General features: G+C 47.2%; 2 protein-coding genes across 2 annotated transcripts; one reads left to right on the forward strand and one right to left on the reverse strand.

Moving 5' to 3' along the window:
- The first annotated feature begins 577 nt into the window (after nt 1-577).
- On the forward strand, nt 578-3,367 carry LOC123430387. Its single transcript, XM_045114254.1, has 4 exons — nt 578-819; nt 2,039-2,363; nt 2,439-2,511; nt 2,591-3,367. The coding sequence occupies exons 2-4, from the start codon at nt 2,055-2,057 to the stop codon at nt 3,175-3,177; spliced, it is 969 nt and encodes a 322-aa protein (XP_044970189.1). The 5' UTR covers nt 578-819; nt 2,039-2,054; the 3' UTR covers nt 3,178-3,367.
- A 2,719-nt stretch (nt 3,368-6,086) lies between these two features.
- Nucleotides 6,087-8,088, reverse strand: LOC123426935. The gene is made up of 3 exons (XM_045110855.1): nt 7,743-8,088; nt 7,551-7,620; nt 6,087-7,271 (listed from the first exon to the last, which is right to left on the reverse strand). Exons 1-3 carry the CDS (start codon nt 7,803-7,805, stop codon nt 6,358-6,360), a joined length of 1,047 nt encoding a protein of 348 aa, XP_044966790.1. The 5' UTR covers nt 7,806-8,088; the 3' UTR covers nt 6,087-6,357.
- Nucleotides 8,089-22,166: the final 14,078 nt, after the last annotated feature.

The following is a 22,166-nucleotide window of genomic DNA, read 5'->3' on the forward strand; positions in this document are numbered from 1 at the left end:
CCCACCTACAATGGCTAACCCCACCCCGCCAGCCACCGACCACCAACTGCAGCGACAACCATCAATATCCAAATCGAGCCCCACCCAGCAGAGGCCCAAACTGGAGGGGGTCGTCCGCACCATCGCCCACTTTGCTCGCATGGACAAAGGGTGAGCTCCTCGACGACATTGGTCATCACATGGAGGAACGGGAGGGACCACGACCATCTGGTGGCGGATCGGCACCCGAGGCAGTAACGAGATCTAGAGAAACGTGGTAGGGTTTTATAAATTCCTGAAAAATGTGAAACATATACATATTTCCCAATAATATTATGAAGAAGTCATATTATCTCCTCTCATTTCTACTCTTAAAAACCATTAGACATATTTCAAATGGTCTCAAAATTCCAAATATTAAAAACCATTGCTCACAGGAAATCATCTACCCTCTCTGTCTCCCAAATTCCAATCCCCCTGGTTTAGAACGGCACGACTTGCAAAGCTGTTTATCTCAACCCAACCCAGCCCAACCCAATACCCTCTCGGTGCCTCCCAATCCACCACCATCCAAACAATGAATGAACAGATAATCCAACCAAACATTTTCCATTCCCATCCTCCGCAAAACCCCCAAACTTAGCTAGCCTACCAAGGAAGAGGAAAATATTCCTCTTCCCTTAGCTCCGACGCCGCCGGCTTCCTCCGGCCGCGCCGCCGGTCGAACCCGCCATAGATCTCGACCGAAGCACGCTTACCAGGCGAGCAGGCGTCCTCTTCCCTCCGACTGGGTCGGTGTGGAGAGGAAGGCCCACTCGACGCGGCTCCTTTGGTTGGCTGGTAAGGAAACCCTAGCTTGCTCGGATCGCTGTTCGTTTTTCTCCGGGAATTTGTTCCCTGTGAAAAACCGAATCCCAGCTAGATATTTCTTGCTCAAGATCGATCTTAGTGAACTCCATCCCATTGATAGGATTGTCCAAGGTGCGGGTGCATCTACATCTATTTTGGTGTTGTTACCATTCAAGTTGAATTATCTGATGGCAATTCATTCTATTAAGAAGAAGAAAATGTACGGGGTTCAGCATTCCACCCCTGTTTCGGTTGCTCTCCTAGGAGTCAATTTATCACATGCATTGTTGCAGATGCTAGTCCGCTCTATTTGTTTCTGAAATTCCATGTTCCTGCCCCAGAGGCAAGAAGAGGATAATGCTTTTGCAGCGTGTTTGGTTGGGGGTAATAACAGTCAGGGAATGAGAATTAAAGGGGTATGAGACTTCAAATCTTTTGTTTGGTTAGGGGGGTTGAGAATTTATAAAGGAATAGGCATGGGACTTGAGACTACAACTCCCACCATTTTATTAACAGGGGAGGGAGTGGGAGTTGGGAGGGAATTGTTTTAGTGAGTCAATCTTAACCCTTCATCGTAACTTATGTTCACTCCCGTGGTCTAGTCCATAGCCAATTTCCATGAACCAAACAAGGGAATGCAAATTCTCCTTCAATTCTCACACAGAATTCCTATCCTGCGCCAAACAGGGGATTGAGAATAAACGACTCATCGCATGTCTAATCTCAATATAACTCCCTATACTAAGCTCCCATTCCCCTTCCCAAATATTGCCAAACGTGCTGTTGTTGTTTTGACATTTTGAACTATGCTTTAGGATAATGTTTTGCTTTGAGAGCTCATGTTGCTTTGAATGGTTGGGTGGCGTTATTTGTAGGAAGAGCCTTTCTCGTATCAAGTGTATAACAAGCTAAAATTGCTGGATTGAAATATCAATGCTACTAATACCGTTTTCCTTTCATCATTGCGGGATATTGTTGGATTCAGATGTAAATGCTACCTGTCCTTGTATCTAATGCATTACATATAGTAATAGTGATCACAAGAAAGATAGGAGTACCGGCTGACCCAACTATCCAATGTATGTCCATGGATTAAGTAATGCTGACTCACTTTTTTTTGTTAAAATCAACTGTACTAGTGGCTACTTGATTGATTGATTTATTTGCCTTTGACTGCCGTTATCTGAACAGTACCGTTTGTGCTTTGTAGCTTGTTCCAAGGTTAAATGGCAAACAGAGCAAGGTGGGTGATGAAGTTTGAAAAGGGGCTTATTGATATACTACATGAGAACAATAATTCACATTATAGGACTCCAAACGGATGGAGAAGTGAGGGATGGAAGAAAATTGTTAAGGAATTTAATGATAGGCACCCAGATGCAGGGTTTACTAAAGTTCAAATTCAGGAACATGAGACTCAGCTGAAGAAAGACTATAAATTGATAAAATCCATCCTTCAGCGTGATGGTGTTTCATGGGACCAGAATGCTTCTATGATCAGAACAACAGATGAAATCTGGGATGAGATAATCGACGTGAGATTCTAACTCCTACTCGAGTGATTATTTATATGACCACATAATATTTAATTTTTTGTTTTAATTTACTAGGAGTCACCAAAAGCGCGGAAGTACCAAAGTAAGAGTTTTCCATTGCTTCAATCGCTGGAGATGTTACTTGAAAGTAATTCCCTTCCCTTTCTAATTGGTTCAGAAGCATTGTTGAAAGGGAACACCACTTAACCAATCTGCTACTATGATAGGGGATATTCCTGAGGGGGTCGGGTCTATTGACGAGGAAGACAACAACACCAGCACACTGCAGATTATGTCTAGAAGACTTTCTGCACTGGTTCCTGGAAGCATTGATGAGGGTGAGAACAACATCAGCACACTGCAAAGAACTCTGGAGCTAGGATCACAAGGTCTGGAAGATGTCGATCTGCTGCAAAATCACGATGAAGAGGCATTGGAAAGACCACAGCCTGGGGCAGACCCAAAGCCGCAACAAAGAGCCGATGAACCCGCGCAGTCAAGCTCCTGCATAGAACCACAAAAGGACAAGCCCAAGAAGCGCAAGGCGTCCGACATCCAACAGACCATGGAGGCTTATCTAGACTTCAGAATGAAACAGGCTCGCATGAAGGAACAAACCAAAAAGGACGGCGAGCAGTTCTCGATTTCAAGGTGTATCAAGGCTCTGCATTCTATGACGGATGTGTCTGATCAAGTCAGGGTTCTAGCTGCTGATGTTTTCAAGGACACGGTGAACCGGGAGATCTTTCTCTCGTATGAGCCCAGGCTTCGCGCTCTGTGGCTGAAGAGGGAAGTCAACAGGTTACTCTGTTGATCAGCTGTTGTATCGAGTCTCGTCGCGGTGTCTTGTCTCCGGTGAAATGTGAATTTCCACACCCTGGAGTCCTTGCTACGGAGTAGGTTGTAGGAGTAGCATACTTTCAGTGCCTAGAAGTACTTTGGTGACTCATTATGTGTACTATAGCATACTTTCTGCGGCCTATAATAATTATTTTGGTGACTCATCATGTGTACTCGTGCAATCCATTCTTCATGGTTCGTGATTACTTTTGATTGATGTTTATCACTTTTGATGTTTGATCTGTTTTTGCTTGGCTATTAGCTAGTGTTGTTTCGGAGTCGCGTTCTACCAAAACGCCCAAAACACCACCGGGAAAAATCTTTGATTTAGCAAATGATGCTTCCGTTACCCTTGTAGCCTTTTGCTGTGATTTTGAGCATGGTCCACGTCGAAGCCTACATTGACATTATGAAATTGACGCCTCACTTTTCCCACCTCTGTTGATTTTCGGTTCGGAGATCAAATCACTACTCCCTCCGATCTGTACTACTTGTCGCGCAAATGAATGTAGGGAGTAGTGTTATTTTGCTTCTTTTTGTTCTTCTTTTGAGATAATTTTTTGAATCCAGGTGGTGTGAAACTGCTCTGTATTACTTGGAAGTACAACCAGAGGCCAACCATTTCGTTCTTCAGTAATTAGTGATGCAAAGCTTACGCAGTTCTAGCGTTCATCTAACTCTGTTTCGATTTTAAGAGGTGCTAATGCACCAAATCGTGCACAATATAATTTAGGGCGCTGCATCAATATTAAGAGGGCGGCGGGCAGTACCCTGGCAACAGCAAACGGATGATTCGGGGACACAATGCAAGCGGCCCTACGAAATGCTCATACAAAGCGCAACTGTGTAAATATATCAATGCGGGAAAGCAACAGTATTTCGGTGCAATGGTAGAGCTCAGCAGTTCACTCAGCAGTGCACATACAAGCGTAATCAGAAAAAATGTTGCAAACAGCATTCCATATTTGCCATTCATCACCCACGTTCTTTTCACAGCCCAAGGCGCTATTGGCACACACATTGCATGAACATCCAATACAATCTATTCCCTCCGGAAACAAATATAAGAGCATTTAGGTAACTACTTTAGTGATCTGAGTACCAAACATTTGCATAAAGGGGGGCAACAAGCATAAACAGTATGATATCATGTCAGGGGAACACAGTCATTCTAGCATTGTAATTCTAACAAACAAAAGCCTGTTTAGTTCTCTAATAACCAGGAATGCAGACTGGTGGACAAGATCTGGGTTTAACTTCAGCCAGCCCATGGTGCTGAAGCCATTACAAGATGCAAAACAGCACACAGCTTTAATTTTAGTTCAGCTATTTAACATGTAAATACTGATTGCATTTATCCCGACAGTTCCAATACTGATATTCATAGCTCACACCGCATGTAATTTCACCTGTGATAGACAGCCCAGGGTTAGTGCAACCCATGTACTATACTCCCTTCTAGAATACAAGGTACATAAAATTTCCATAAAAGTCAAACATATGTATGTTTGATCAGGATTTTAGAATAAAATATCAACATCCTCAACAAAAAATAAAGATAATATAAAAAACACACTTCATGATGGATCTAATGATACAAATTTTAAATGCATCGATGTGGGATTACAAGAGCACAAGACAAGCTTTTTCTAAGGCATTTTTGTCCCAACTATGAAGCTGTTGTTAGGTTTCAAGGGTAAATGGAGCTTAGCCATAAGCTTAAGGTCTACTTTTTGTAGCCCAACAATATTAGCTTTTAAACAAAATGCTTAGAAGGTAAAGCACTCACATTATATATGCATCAAGGGAATAAGTTGCATTTGTTGACATCCAAGGATTTTGAGACTGTCAAATGTTACGGCTATCAGTTATCAAATGTCAAAAGGTTATAGTCATTATTTCTATTCATTAGGCCATTCTGATTAACATGAAAAAAAACGTTGATAACCACATCAATAATATAATTTAAGATAGGTCAAAACGTGAGTAATAGCACAGCGTGGCTTGCACTGCACTCATTCCTTTTCTTTTTACTTCTCATATTAGATTTTTGTCTTTTAAGTTAAACATTATGAAGTTTGACAGAAGTAGATCAAAATATATCAACATCTACAATACCAAATGAATACAATATGAATATATATTCCAAAATGGATCTATTGATATTGATCTGGTATTGTGAATGTTGATACATTTTTTTTCTAGACTTGATCAAATTAAAGAAAGTTTGACTTGAGACAAAACTACTATGCGAAGTAAAAAAGAAATTGAGGGAGTATAACAAGATCCAACACAAGAAGCTAACATATATATAGATGTAAAACAGGCATCATATCAGGAGAAGATGGCTTATAGAAAGTTAAAAGAAGTGCATAGTTCAAGGAGTTTCTTTACTAAATCACAGTTCACATTTGCATGTTAAGAGTTATCAGGCTGAGTTAAAACACATTATGAAGTTTAAACCGAAATAACAAAATTAGAGAGAAAGACAACACACCACACATAGTAGTACTACAATAGTGAAATATTTTCCTTGCCAAGATCACAACCATATGAAAGCCCACCCACACAGACTATTGATGACCAGAGCCTGAAATGATAATATGGTAAAGATATATAAAACAAATATTGATAATGAAAGTGGGTAGGAGTCTACTTAGAGTAACATCACATCTTCTCAGTGAAGTATGTTCACAGACCAAACATCAGCATTTATGTAAAGTAGACTATAAAGATTAGATACAAGCGTTTAATACAGGAGAATGTCCACTTGTCTTAGTATAGTAGTATAAAGTCCTAAGACCATCACATAATAAGTAAAAATAGCAAGAGCTAGACTTAAGTGAACATGACTCAACTGCTAACAGCATATACTAGTGGAAAGGAAATAACAGTCACCTTAGCTATTATATATGATCTCACAAACTGTAACAACAAAAGGTCCTCTCCAATCTCCAGCAACATATGCATTACACGGAATGCATCAGTACAAAAAGGATACCAAGGTCCTGGAGACTCTATATGGGCACAGCATCTATTCAAATATTCACATTTCTTTATACCAAAAGCAGACAATACGCAACAAAACCAGCATATCCGACAGTAACATGCAAAGCAGAACTACGGCATAGAGCTATCATAGCCTTCACACAGCCTAGTGTCTTGGACCCATGCTACAAGAACGGGATAGGCGCACTGGTGCTGGTGCTCCTCCTTCTGCTGCAGACCCTGCATTGTATAGCTTCCTGCACCCTGGGCAACGTGCATCCGCCTCAAGGATCCTCTTGTGGCAGAAGAGGCACAGATGAAACCCGCAAGGGCAGGGGAGGAAGCTTGAGTCTGTTGGGTCAAGATCCTCATAGCATATTGGGCAAGATAATGGCATCGAGAGGATACTCTGATGTGCTGCACTCATACCCATTCCCCAGCAGTTGCCAATCCTCGCCGGGAAGCTTGCCTGCTTGGAGATACTGGGCAAGCTCTGTGGACGGAACGTATCATCTGGTGCCCAAGCTCTTGCATTGCTACGAATCGGCTCTGTTCTTTTTGATGTATTTGCTTGAGGCACCGAGTCACTTGTAGCTGTTGGGGGAATCGTGGTACCGAAACTCTGGTGGCAATGACTGTTATCATCGACTGAAAGTGCATCAGCAACAGCTTCCCAATCATCCAGCACCCCGTTTTCCTCCTCAGGGCCGCTGCCTGTGTCATCATCCTCGGCATCACTCACACTCCTGGAACTGGACCATAGACTGCTCACACTGCTGAGACTGGGGCCACCACCATTGCTGGAGCAGCGCTTACTCTGAGCGCAGCCGCCGCCTCGAGAGTTGTCTGAACAAGGGCTGTGCATAGGTGAGTCAAGGTCGCTGCCGCCTACTTCATGCCCAGTAGCGCCAGCATCCTCCTTGTCGTCCTCCAGAGCCCCGCCCCTTGACCTTGCATCGGCGCGCCGTCGGGGGAGTGGAGGGTGTGGCGAAGCAAGGATAGGGGACCCAGCATTCGACCCTGCGCCTGATCCCGCGGCTGCTGGCAAAGGCTTGGCCGTGGCCTCCTTCCCATCCTTGACTAGACCAATCCAAAACGCAAAAAGATCAGAATTTGAACCCGAAATATTCATCTTGAATAAAAGTTTATCAATTTGTAGCACCTAGATCACCCTTTTTCCGAAATAATCAGATTCCCGTAAGTATCCCAGCTCCCACACAGGCACCCAAAGACGAGAGACGCCGCAACTACGGCACGCAGCGCAGAGATCCCAACTTCCGGGATTGGGGACGAGAGAGCAAGGGGAAAAGAACAAGAACACATGTAAAAGAATATACACGAGCAGGCACGGGATCAGACCTTGGGACAGCCACTGCTCGCGGCGCGCGTCGAGCTTGCACTGCTTCAGCTTGGCCGACGAGCGGTTACCCTGCGGGACACGAAAAATCGGCAGATCGGATCAGAAGGCCGCGCAATCCCCAACCGAGCCCGGGGGGCGCCCCGGCCCGCAAATCGAATCGCAGATCACGCCACACACCACACCCGACTTACCCTCTTCTTCTTGGCGTCGCGCGCCGCGGCCGATGCGGGCGAGGGGGCGCCGTCGTATCCCATCCTCCCTCTGGGCGGAGACCCTGGCTCCTCTGCGGCGTGCGTGCGTGCGTGCGTGCGCGGGCGGGGCGAGGGAAAAAACCCTAGAAAGCGGCGCGGAGGAGAGAGAGAGAGAGAGAGAGAAGGAGAGAGACGGTGGGGGTGGGGTGGGGGGAGACGAGGGAGCGCAGGGCGGCGGGATGGGTGGATGTGCAGGACGGGGATAGATAACACACGGGGGCGAGGCGAGGGAGGGAGGGCGGAGGTTATTGGGAAGAGAAGAAAGCAAAGGCAAAATCTTTCCGGGGCTTTTGGCGTTAGCGTTTCTCCCCCCTTTGCTTTTATTAATCCTGGCCGGACGGGCCACAGGTGGCGAGAGAGGGAGGTAAACGGAGGGGCAGGGCGTAATGACGAGACTGTCCTCGCCCCGGCACCAGGGACGGGATGAGAAGGACGGTTGGGGGCTGGCTGAGGTCGGCGCACGGGCAGGTTGATTCCGTTGAGTACAACGGGCCTCTCGTAAACGGGACTATTTTTTGTCTTTTTTACTATAAAAAATGATTTTTATTTCTTCGATGAGTTGATTTTTGTCTTATATATATATATATATATATATATATATATTCGACAAAGCTTGCGTAATATTCGGTTGTTACGAAAGTGTTAAGAGTGAATACAAGAGATGGTACAATGCATTTCCGATGAGTAGTCAAAGGGAATCATTTCCCACCCGCGCGCCGGCCGAACCGACGCGCCGGTCGCCCCCTCGCGCGCGTGGACCCATGCAATATTTTTTTCATCCGCGTGCTTCGTTGGTCAGTGGATACAACATTTTTCGTCTAAATATGTTGCAACTAGCGTCATATTTGCTGCAAGCGTTTTTTACTATTTTTTGTCCCAGTAAAAAAAATCGCATATACGTTTGGTTGCAACTCCAGTTCGTCGGATTTTTCGTTACAATCGATGTTTTTTACTTTTGCTACAACCGGCATCATGTTTTGCTGCAACCGTTCACTAAAAAAGTTGCATATACGTCACGTAAATATTTGCTACAACCGGCGTTTGACTTTTGCTACCACGCACCATCAGCTTCGTTTTTTTGCTACGATCACGTAGATATTTTTTTGCTACAAATTTTGTTTTTTGTTGCAACCGTTGAAAAAATTGCTGCATCGCATCGAAATTTTGCTGCATAGGGGGGAAACGTTGCATGCGGATCCAACGGTGCCGACAACGCGGGGTTGGTGGATCCTGCGGCTCGCGCGCGGCCGGCCGAAAATTTGGGTCGGCGCGCCGACGCAGATCAGTCCCCGTAGTCAAAGCGATTGGATGACGCGTCTTTGGAGTCGGTTGTGTCATGATTTTACTGTGGGGACAACTCTTTGTCTTCGGCAATGTCGCCTTGTTCGCCGATTCGACCGGCCACCTCATCTAGATCGAAAACTTTGCCCCAAGCTAGATTGTCATATTTGGGAACCTAGAATATGTCACGGGTTCTCGCGGCGTGCTTGCCTTCTTGGGTTAGATGTCACACCAGATCGAGGAGCTTGATGATGCGTCCGTCCAGACCTTGGAACTAATCGCGGCTTAAAACGATGACGTAGCCCATGTTTCATATTCGACTTGTGGAGACCATACGTCTCTAGGATCCGATGTATGTATATAGGGGGTGATAAAACTACTTGATCAAATAAAAACTTAACATTTTTTCAATTTTAATAGTTGGCAAGTTTTAGCAATTATATCAAATCAAGGACACCCTACACATGCAAGTCTAAGAGTATACCAGCACAAATTAAAGGCATGCACATATAAGTAGAGGGTAGGGATAGGAAAATAATACCTAGCCAATCTAGAAGACAACACTCTCCAAAAGGTAATAGATGTAGTATGTATGATGAACTCCTTGTTCTTGTGCTTCAAAAGATAGTCTCTTCAACACTCAATCACTCTCTCACATATTTGTCTTTGGTAGAAGAGATTGATTCGGTGGAAAGCAACTTGGTGAGGCTAGAAATCAAGATTCATATGGTTGGAGTGGAATATCTTGATCTCAACACCCGAGTAGGCGATTCTCTCTTAGAAAATAAATGGGGAAAGTGTGGGCTTGTTCTGAGTGCTTCCTCTAAGAGTGAGAGGCGGGTGGAGGGGTATATATAGGCATCTCCAAAAACCCAACCATTACAACATTATTGCCCAACTCGGTTGCACCGACTACTGCAAAATGTGGTAACCTTTGGTGTTTTGGTGAGACCGATATATAATTCTCGGTGAGTCTGATTTGGCTGGCCTAGGCAGTTACCCAAACTCGGTGGCACTGATTTGCAAATGGCTACCAAGGAGTTGGTCACTGTTTTTCGGTTGCACCAAAATCAAACTTGGTGGCATCGAGATGTATGGGTCGGCTCTCGATTCCGTCTAGGGTAAAACTCGGTAGGGCCGATTTTGGAAGTGTTGGTGGCACCGAATTTGGACATGGGGAACACGCCGATGCACTCCGACGTGTTGTGTCTAACGCGCTACGACGAAGCTAGCAAAGAGGCAAGGGGGAGAGCAGAGGATTCGCTCACCCAGGGCACAAGAGAGGTGGCCACGCGGTGGAGAGGTACGACGGCGTCGACGTCATGGTACTGCTGTAGAAGAGGTCGCCGGAAGTGGAAGAAGAGCCGGTCGTCATGGACGTCGTGGTGGTCGACCTTGGCGTCCGATCTTCACAAGAATGGAATCCGCAGTCCTCCACGATCTCTTGGTCTAGTTGAGGAAGAAGAGGGTGATAACCCACAAGTATAGGGGATCGCAACAGTTTTCGAGGATAGAGTATTCAACCCAAATTTATTGATTCGGCTCAAGGGGAAGCCAAAGAATTTTCTCAAGTATTAGCAGTTGAGTTGTCAATTCAACCACACCTGGAAGATTTAGTATCTGCAACAAAGTATCGGTAGCAAAGTAGGGTGATAGCAGCAGTAGCAACAGTAACCAGTAGCAGCAAAGTAACAGAGTAACAGTAGCAGCAGTGACAACAGTAGCGGCAAAGTAACGTAGCAAGGACCAGTAGGAAAAGACTCGTAGGCATTGGATCGGTGATGGATGATTATGCCGGATGCTATTCATCATGCAACAGTTATAACACGGAGAGATATGTAACTAGCTCCAGTTCGTCAATCTAATATAGGCATGTATTCCGTATGTAGTCATATGTGCTTAGGGAAAAGAACTTGCATGACATCTATTGTCCATCCCTCCCGTGGCAGCGGGGTCCTAATGGAAACTACGGGATATTAAGGTTCTCCTTTTAATAAAGAACCGGACCAATGCATTAACACTTGGTGAATACATGAACTCCTCATACTATGGTCATCTCCGAGAGTGGTTCCGGCTATTGTCACTCTGGGGTTGCCGGGTCATAACACATAGTAGGTGACTACAACTTGCAAGATAGGATCAAGAACACACATATATTGGCGACAACATAATAGATTCAGATCTGAAATCATGGCACTCGGGCCCTAGTGACAAGCATTAAGCATGGCAAAGTAGTAGCAACATCAATCTCAGAACATAGTGGATACTAGGGATCAATCCCCGTAAAAACTAACTCGATTACATGATGGATCTCATCCAACCCATCACCGTCTAGCAAGCCTACGATGAGATTACTCACGAACGGTGAAGTGCATCATGGAATTGGCGATGAAGGAAGGTTGGTGATGACGATGGCGACGATCTCCCATCTCCGGAGCCCAAAACGGACTCCAGATCTGCCCTCCAGATGAAGAACAGGAGGTGGCGGCGCCTCCGTATCGTAAAACGCGATGAACTCTTCTCCTTGATTTTTTTTCCGGACGAAAGGGACTAAATAGACCTAAGATCGGAGGCGGTGGAGTTTTGTGGGCCCCACAAGCCTGCCAGGCACGGCCAGGGGGGGCTCGCGCCTGGTGGGCTTGTGGGCTCCACGCTCCACTTCCTCCGCTGATTCTTGCGCCAGTATTTTTTATATATTCCACAAAAATTCTCCGTAAATTTTCAGGTCATTCCGAGAACTTCTATTTCTGCGCAAAAACAACACCATGGCAATTCTACTGAAAACAGCGTTAGTCCGGGTTAGTTCCATTCAAATCATGCAAATTAGAGTCCAAAACAAGGGCAAAAGAGTTCGGAAAAGGAGATATGACGGAGGCGTATCAAATCCCCCAAGCTTAAAGCCTTGCTTGTCCTCAAGCAATTCAGTTGACAAACTGAAAGAGACAAAATAAAAACTTTACGAACTCTGTTTGATCTTGTTGTTGCAACTATGTCTAACTCATAACCAGAATTTCAACAAGATCACAAGCTAACCACATAAGCAAATGACATCTAGGTCTAACGGTAAACTCATATCAATGGCATAATCAACTAGCGAGTGGTACGTATCCAACGTATCTATAATTTTTTATGGTTTCATGCTATTATCTTGTCAAACTTTGGTTGTTTTTATGCCTTTTATATATTTTTTGGGACTAACTTATTAACTCAGTGTCAAGTGCCAGTTCCTGTTTTTTCCATGTTTTTGACCCCTTTCAGAGGTGGATTTTGAACGGAGTCCAAACGGAATGAAACTGCCAAAAAGATTTTTTCTGAAACAGAAAAATATCGGAGAGCCGGTGTCGGTGAATACTCACAACATATGCCATAGGTAGGCTAAAGTCGGTGAGAACCGAATGGACAAAGGTGGACGCTCGTAACGAGGTTGGTACACGCATGGGACGCACGATGTACCCAGGTTCAGGGCTCTCCGTAGAGATAATACCCCTAATCCTGCCGGAGTGTTTGATGTATATGAATAGAGTACAATGTCGCTCCTGGAGCTGTCTTGGGGGGAGGAAGAGGGGAGCAGTTGGCTCGTCTCTATCTCTCTCTCTGTGGTTGGTGAAGGTGTTGTGATGTATGACTGGTGAATGATCGGCCCCCTGCATGGAGGGTGACCGGGGGGTTTTATAGACGAACCCGCCGGCCTACAATATGGATAAAGGGTACAAGTGTGGGACCCGACTGGCAGCCTCGCCGGCTGACCAGGGGCCCACAAGAGTTGTCTTGTCGCTGGGGGGGCCCGCCGGCTGCATGCTCTCGATTGCTTGTGGGACCCGCCGGCTGGCCAATGAGGCTCTCGCGTAAGGTTGACACCGAGCACGCGTTGTACGTCAAGCGTCGCCCCGCGAGATTCTTCATGGGCAGATAGTACGGACGCCTCCACTGTTCCCCACGCCGAGTGCAGTAATGGAGTGGGAGTGTGACGGTCCGACACTATGCTAGGTGATGGATGAGAGCCGGGGTAGGTCAGCAACGTGGCCGCCGGCGCTCGTACCTGCCGGGCGCCCCGATCCAGTACCTTTGCTGACGCGTAGCTACCTTTAATCGTGAGGTCTTATCCTGACCTATGATCTGGTGTGACTTGTGATCTTTGGTCGGCTAGCCTGCTTGGTTAGCCGGCTTAAGTGCGGCCGCCTCTTCCCCAGTCCGGCTGGCGGGACCAGGCCGGCTCAGAAGAGGAGGTCGCCTTGACTCTAGCCGGCAAGGGTTGCCTGGCTGGCCAGAAGGATGGCCGCCTCGTCCTCTAGCCGGTAGGTGATGCCTAGCCGGCCAGAAGACTTGGGCCTTGGGAATCTGTATACGTTCATGTCCCTTGGGCCGGAAATGAAGGAACATGCTTGATGAGCCTACCCCGGGGTTATCCCCCTGACAGTAGTCCCCAAAGCTGGCGAGGCCTGCCGCCTTCGGGCGGGCGGCCTCACCAACTTGTTGATTTGTCTTGATATTTTAACCGCTATTCATGACGAAGGACGCCGGCTTCGAAATCGGGTGGCTTCCAAGCGACGCCTCGGTCTAGTCGTAACTTGCTCGGGGAACGCCACGTGACAGGCCCCGCCTGGCGTAATGATGGCGATTACTGCTGACGGGACCGGGCCTGGGCCTTGGGTCCTGCCATGACGCCTCCTCGGCCTCCGCGCGGGAGATCCTCTGGGGATTTACTCCGCGACGGTTGGGCTTAGGGAAGCGCTACCGCCCGTAATACACGGGGTTAATGGGGCCCGATGCGCACCGGATCCCCTCCCCACGACGCTTCGTGGGGGTTTAAATGGGATGCGAGGGTTCCGAGGAGGCCATTCGCCCCCCCTTCTTGCCCCGCATCCGCGCTCTCTTCCTCCCTGCGCTCTGAGAAGAAGAGCTCACGCCCTTCATCTTCGTCGTCGCGACATCGCCGACCACCTCGGGCTCTCGTCTCCCGCAGCCATGGCCGGCGGTTCTTCCTCGAAGAAGTCCTCGGCGCAAAAGGCGTCCTCGTAGGGAGCCTGGTTGGGCAGCGATGTCGATGAGGGGCACATCGAGGCGCTTCGTCACCATCGACTGCTGCCCCTGGCTTCCCAAGTATTGGTGCGCCTCCCTGGCGCCGAGACTGCTCCCGCACCCGCCACGGGAGAGGTTGTTGTCTTCGTCGAGCACTTCTACCGGGGCTTCAGGCTCCCGGCTATCTCTTTTTTTGCCGAATGGCTTCATTTCTTTGGCCTACAGCCGCACCATCTGGCGTCGAACGCCATACTGCAGTTGGCTGCCTTCGTGGTCCTGTGCGAGGGCTTCATGGGGATCGAGCCTCACGTCGGTCTGTGGCGCATCCTGTTTTTCTTCAAACAGCAATCCATCACCATGGAGAAATCTGAGGTGGAGAAGCTCACAGGGTCGCGCCCAATGACGTCGTGCGGGGCTGCTTTGGTGCATCATCGCTCGAAGTCCGGCTTCCCCCAGATGCCTCTACAAGAATCCATCAAGCATTGGCAGAAGGGTTTCTTCTACGTGAAGAGCGCCGACCCGGCCCAGGACGCCCTCAACATGCCCCCGTTCGCCATCGCCCCGCCGACGCGGCGAAACTGGGATGCGAAGACTCCCAAGCCGATTCCTGAGGTGGCGCTTATCTGTGCCCACCTCGATATTTTGGAGAAGAGCGGCCTCCTTGGCCGCGACCTTCTCACCACCATGGTGGTCCGCTGGATCCTGCCCCTGCAGAGGCGGCCGCATCTAGTTTGCCAGATGGGCCGCCGGCATGATCCATGCCGGCTATCCACCAAGAGGTTCACCCCGGGCGCTGTAGCGCGAAGGGTGAACCTGATCTCCATCGCCCGCATGGATGAGAGCGGGGAATGGACACGGGGGATGTCCCCATTCAACAGGGCTCATCCGCCTCCGATGGTAGGTGGCCTCTTTCTTCTCTATTGTTTGTCTTGAAGCCGGTTGCGTTGCTGAGCCTTTGGTTGAATTCTTTTCTGTAGTTCTTCGAGACCCTGCAGGGGTCCCTCTGTCCGCCCGCTCCTGATGTGGAGGTGTCCGACGCCTCGGAGATTGAGGATGAGGGCGTGATGGAATCCCGCTCAGACTCCTCCGCCAACTTGGAGGATCCCCTGGAGTCGGAAGGGACCGAGCCGTCTGGTGAGTACGCACGGCCCGCCGTTGCAGACTGGACGAACAACGATGAGATAGCCTCATTCTGTTCTGGTGCAACCTTCGAGGAGGACTCTGATGAGGTGGAGGAGGTCACCAGCCCAACACTGACGCGCGGCCGACGTCAAAGGGGCGGAGCGACCGCTGCTGATGAGGCAGCCGGGAAGAAGGGCAAGGGTGCCATAGCTTCCCGGTCGGCCTCTAAGTGGCCGACGCCGGGTCCTCCAGCCGGACAGGGAGCAGGCGGCGTCAAGAGACGCCGCGGTGCTGGCCGGAGGCCGGTCCCTGTGGTAGCGGGGTAAGATTTACTCCTCTTTCCCTTTGTCCATCTTGTGATGAGCTTTGTTCCTTAGGAGTTTTGCTTGACAGGGAGGCGGAGGATGCGGATGAAGACACCGCCTCCGCAGCCGAGCGGGCTCGCTGGGCAGCAACTGATGGTGCCCAGAGGGAGCTTGAGACGGAGTCCAAGCGCCGGTGGGACACGGCTGCGGGGAAGGCCGCCGTGGGTCAGCCTCTCCCCAGCCGGGTCAAGAGGCTGGTGGAGAAGCATGCGAAGGCTAGACATGACCCCTCCGCACATGCTCGTGCGAAGGAGCCAGCTAGCGAGGCCGCCTCCAGGCCAGCCCCAAGGGCCGAGGGGGCCCAGCCATCAGAGCCGGAAGCCTCGGCGCAGGTGGACCTGTAGACGATCCCTGACTCTCCCAGGGCCGAGGCGGCACCCGACGCGCCGGAGCTGGACTTGGCTGCGCCGGACACGGCCCCTGACGCCCCAGGGGCGACCATGGATGCACCGGACGCGGCCCATCCGCCTCCTGCGGAGGAGGTAGCACCGGCCGGGATGGCGCCCGAGCCGGCTGTCGAGCCGACACCAGGAGCCGGCGCCATCATCGTTCCCCAGCATGGCCCTGTTGCTGTTGGGGAACGTCGCATGGGAAACAAAAAAATTCCTACGCGCACGAAGACCTATCATGGTGATGTCCATCTACGAGAGGGGATTTCCGATCTACGTACCCTTGTAGATCGCACAGCAGAAGCGTTAAGAAACACGGTTGATGTAGTGGAACGTCCTCACGTCCCTCGATCCGCCCCGCAAACCGTCCAACGAACCGTCCCGTGATCCGTCCCACGATCCGCTCCAATCTAGTGCCGAACGGACGGCACCTCCGCGTTCAGCACACGTACCTCGGCCTTCTTGATCCAGCAAGAGAGATGGAGAGGTAGATGAGTTCTCCGGCAGCGTGACGGCGCTCCGGAGGTTGGTGGTGATCTAATCTCAGCAGGGCTCCGCCCGAGCTCCGTGGAAACGCGATCTAGAGGTAAAATCGTGGAGGTATGTGGTCGGGCTGCCGTAACAAAAGTTGTCTCAAATCAGCCCTAAAACCCCACTATATATAGGAGGGAGGGAAGGGAGGAGGCAGCCTCAAAACCTAAAGGTTTGGCCGAAATTGGAGGTGAGGAGTCCTACTCCAATCCTACTTGGAGTAGGATTCCACCTTCCCACTTGGAAACTCTTTCCACCTTGTGTTTTTCCTTCTCAAACCTTACGGGCCTTAGTGTGAACTTATTCCAGCCCACTAGGGGCTGGTTTATCTCTTCCCATAGCCCATGAGACCCCTTGGGGGCGTGACACCCCTCCTGATGGTCCCCGGCACCCCTCCCGGCACTCCCAGTACACTATCGATGAGCCCGAAACTTTTCCGGTAATGCACGAAAACCTTCCTGTAACCAAATGAGGTCATCCTATATATCAATCTTCGTTTCCGGACCATTCCGGAAACCCTTGTGACGTCCGTGATCTCATCCGGGACTCCGAGAAACATTCGGTAACCAACCATATAACTCAAATACGCATAAAACAACGTCGAACCTTAAGTGTGCAGACACTGCGGGCTCGAGAACTATGTAGACATGACCCGAGTGACTCCTCGGTCAATATCCAATAGAGGGACCTGGATGCCCATATTGGATCCTACATATTCTACGAAGATGTTATCATTTGAACCTCAGTGCCAAGGATTCATATAATCCCGTATGTCATTCCCTTTGTCCTTCGGTATGTTACTTGCCCGAGATTCGATCGTCAGTATCCGCATACCTATTTCAATCTCGTTTACCGGCAAGTCTCTTTACTCGTTCCGTAATACAAGATCCCGCAACTTACACTAAGTCACAATGCTTGCAAGGCTTGTGTGTGATGTTGTATTACCGAGTGGGGCCCGAGATACCTCTCCGTCACACGGAGTGACAAATCCCAGTCTCGATCCATACTAACTCAACGAACACCTTCGGAGATACCTGTAGAGCATATTTCTAGTCACCCAGTTACGTTGCAATGTTTGATACACAGAAAGCATTCCTCCGGTGTCAGTGAGTTATATGATCTCATGGTCATAGGAACAAATACTTGACACGCAGAAAACAGTAGCAACAAAATAACACGATCAACATGCTACGTCTATTAGTTTGGGTCTAGTCCATCACATGATTCTCCTAATGATGTGATCCCGTTATCAAGTGACAACACTTGCCTATGGTCAGGAAACCTTGACCATCTTTGATCGACGAGCTAGTCAACTAGAGGCTTACTAGGGACAGTGTTTTGTCTATGTATCCACACATGCACTGTGTTTCCAATCAATACAATTATAGCATGGATAATAAACGATTATCATGAACAAAGAAATATAATAATAACTAATTTATTATTGCCTCTAGGGCGTATTTCCAACAGTCTCCCACTTGCACTAGAGTCAATAATCTAGTTCACATCACCATGTGATTCCAATGAACCCAACACCCATATAGTTATGGGGTCTGATCACGTCTTGCTCGTGAGAGAGGTTTTAGTCAACGGGTCTGAAACTTTCAGATCCGTGTGTTCTTTACAAATCTTTATGTCATGTTATAGATGTTGCTACTATGTGCTATTCGGAAATACTCCAAATATCTACTGTACTATACGAATCCGTTTCACTACTCATAGTTATTTGGATTAGTGGCAAAGCTTGCATCGACGTAACCCTTTACGACGAACTTTTTAACCACCTCCATAATCGAGAAAAATTCCTTACTCCATCAGTTACTAAGGATAAATTTTGACCGCTGCTAGTGATTCAATCATGGATCACTCTCTGTACCTCTCAACAGACTTTGAGTCAAGGCACATATCAGGTGCGGTACCCAACATGGCATACTTCAGATTCTATGGCCAAGGCATAGAAGATGACCTTTGTCTATTCTCTTTATTCTGCCGGGGTCGGGTTTTGAGTCTTACTCAAATTCACATCTCACAACGCAACGAAGAACTCCTTCTTTGCTGATCTATCTTGAACTCCTTCAAAAACTTGTCAAGGCATGCATCTTGTTGAAACTTCTATTAAGTGCTTTCGATCTATGTCCATAGCTCTTTGATGCTCAACGTTCAAGTAGCGCAATCCAGGTATTCCTTTGAAAACTCCTTTCAAACAACCTTGTATGCTTTACAGAAATTCTACATTACTTCTGATCCACAATATGTCAACCACATATACTTATCAGAAATTCTATAGTGCTCCCACTCACTTCTTTGGAAATACAAGTTTCTCATAAACCTTGTACAAACCCAAAATCTTTGATCATCTCATCAAAGTGTATATTCCAACTCCGAGATGCTTGCACCAGTCCATTGAAGGATCGCTGGAGCTTGCATACTTGCTAGTATCTTTAGGATCGACAAAACCTCCTGGTTGTATCACATACAATGTTTGCTCAAGGAAACCGTCGAGGAAACAATGTTTTGACATCCTATGTGCAATATTTCATAAATAATGCAGCAACTACTAACATAATTCTAACAGACTTTTAGCATCGCTACGAGTGAGAAAGTCTCATCATAGTCAACTGTTTGATCTTGTCAGAAACATCTTTGCGACAAGTCGAGCTTTTCTTAATAGTGACTTATCACCATCATCTCTGTCTTCCTTTTAAAGATCCATCTTTACTCAACAGTCCTATGACCATCAAGTAGTTCTTCCAAAGTCTACACTTTATTTTCATACATGGATCCTCTCTCGGATTTCATGGCTTCGAGCCATTTGTCAGAATCCGGGCCCACCATTGCTTTCTCCATAACTCATAGGTTCACTGTTGCTCCACAACATGACCTCCAAGACAGGGTTACCGTACCACTCTGCAGTAGTACGCGACCTTGTCAACCTACGAGGCTTGTAGTAACTTGATCTGATGCTCGATGATCACCATCATCAGCTTTCACTTCAATTGGTGTAGGCGCCACAGGAACAACTTCCTGCGCCCTGCTACACACTGGTTGAAGTGATGGTTCAATAACCTCATCAAGTTCTACCACCCTCCCACTCAATTTTTTTCGAGAGAAACCTTTCCTCGAGAAAGGATCCGTTTCTAGAAACAAACACTTTGCTTTCGGATCTGAGATAGGAGATGTACCCAACTGTTTTGGATATCCTATGAAGATGCATTTATCCGCTTTGGGTTCGAGCTTATCAGACTGAAACTTTTTTACATAAGTGTAGAAGCCCCAAACTTTCAAGAAACGACAGTTTAGATTTCTCTAAACCTCGGTCTATACTGTGTCATCTCAACAGAAATACGCGGTGCCCTATTTAAAGTGAATGCGGTTGTCTCTAATGTATAACCCATAAACGATAGTGGTAATTCGATAAGAGACATCATAGCATGCACCATACCAAATAGTGCGTGGCTATGACGTTCAGACACATCATCACACTATGATGTTCCAGGTGGCATGAACTGCGAAACAATTTCCACATTGTCTTAACTACGTACCAAAACTCGTAACTCAGATATTCATTTCTATGATCATATCGTAGACAGTTTATCCTCTTATTACGACGAACTTCACTCCTGAAACAGAATTGAACCTTTCAATATTTCAGACTTGTGATTCATTAAGTAAATACTCTTGTATCTGCTCAAATCGTCATTGAAGTAAGAACATAATGATATCCACTGCGTGCCTCAGCACCTATTGGACTGCATACATCAAAATGTATCACTTCCAACAAGTTACTATCTTGTTTCATCTCAATGAAAACAAGGCCTTGCTCATGTGGTATGATTTGCATGTCACTAGTGATTCAAAATCAAGTGAGTATAAAGATCCATCAGCATGGAGCCTCTTCATGCAATTTATACCAACATGACTCAAGCGGCAGTGCCACAAGTAAGTGGTACTATCATCATTACCTCGTATCTTTTGGCACCAATATCATGAACATGTGTAACACTACGATCGAGATTCAATAAACTATTGAAGGTGATTATTCAAGCAAATAGAGTAACCATTATTCTCTTTAAATGAATAATCGTATTGCAATAAACACTATCCAATCATGTTCATGCTTAACGCAAGCACCAGATAACAATTATTTAGGTTTAACACCAATCCCGATGGTAGAGGGAGTGTGCGACGTTTGATCATATCAACCTTGGAAACACTTCCAACACGTACCGTCACCTCGCCTTTAGCTAGTCTCCGTTTATGTCGTAGCTTTCATTTCGTGTTACTAATCACTTAGCAACCGAACCGGTATCCAATACCCTTGTGCTACTAGGAGTACTAGTAAAGTACACATCAACATCATGTATATCAAATATACTTCTTTCGACTTTTGCCAGCCTTCTTATCTACCAAGTATCTAGAGTTGATCCGCCTCAGTGACCGTTCCCCTCATAGCAGAAGCACTTAGTCCCGGGCTTGGGTTTAATCTGGGGTCTCTTCATTAGTGCAGCAACTGCTTTGCCGTTTCACGAAGTATCCCTTCTAGCCCTTGCCTTTCTCGAAACTTAGTGGTTTTACTAACCATCAACTATTGATGCTCCTTCTAGATTTCTACTCTCGCAGTGTCAAACATCGCGAATCGCTCAAGGATCATTGTATCTATCCTTGACATGTTATAGTTCATCACGAAGATCTCACAGCTTGGTGGCAGTGACTTTGGAGAACCATCACTATCTTATCTGGAAGATCAACTCCCACTTGATTCAAGCGATTGTCGTACTCAGATAATCTGAGCACACGCTCAATGATTGAGCTTTTCTCCTTTACTTCGTGGACAAAGAATCTTGTCGGAGGTCTCATACCTCTTAACAAGGGCACAAGCATGAAATCACAATTTCATCTCTTTAGAACATCTCTCATGTTCCGTGGCGTTTCAAAACGTCTTCGGCGGCTTGCTTCTAAGCCATTAAGTATTTTGTACTGAACTATCGTGTAGTCATAAAAAACGTGTATGTCGGATGTTCACGACATCTACAGACGACGCTCGAGGTGCAGCACACCGAGTGGTGCATTAAGGACATAAGCCTTCTGTGCAGCAATGAGGACAATCCTCGGTTTTACAGACTCAGTCTGCAAAGTTTGCTACTATCAACTTTCAACTAAATTTTCTCTAGGAACATATAAAAAACAGTAGAGCTATAGCGCAAGCTACATCGTAATTCGCAAAGACCATTAGACTATGTTCATGACATTTAGTTCAATTAATCATATTACTTAAGAACTCCCACTCAAAAAGTACATCTCTCTAGTCATTTGAGTGGTACATAATCCAAATCCACTATCTCAAGTCCGATCATCACGTGAGTCGAGAATAGTTTCAGTGGTAAGCATCTCTATGCTAATCATATCAACTATACGATTCATGCTCGACCTTTCGGTCTCATGTGTTCCGAGGCCATGTCTGCACATGCTAGGCTCGTCAAGTTTAACTCGAGTGTTCCGCGTGTGCAACTGTTTTGCACCCGTTGTATGTGAACGTTGAGTCTATCACACCCGATCATCACGTGGTGTCTCAAAACGAAGAACTGTCGCAACGGTGCACAGTCGGGGAGAACACAATTTCGTCTTGAAATTTTAGTGAGAGATCACCTCATAATGCT

This window comes from Hordeum vulgare, chromosome 2H (assembly GCF_904849725.1).
Source record: "Hordeum vulgare subsp. vulgare chromosome 2H, MorexV3_pseudomolecules_assembly, whole genome shotgun sequence".
In the NCBI taxonomy this organism is placed as follows: domain Eukaryota; kingdom Viridiplantae; phylum Streptophyta; class Magnoliopsida; order Poales; family Poaceae; genus Hordeum; species Hordeum vulgare.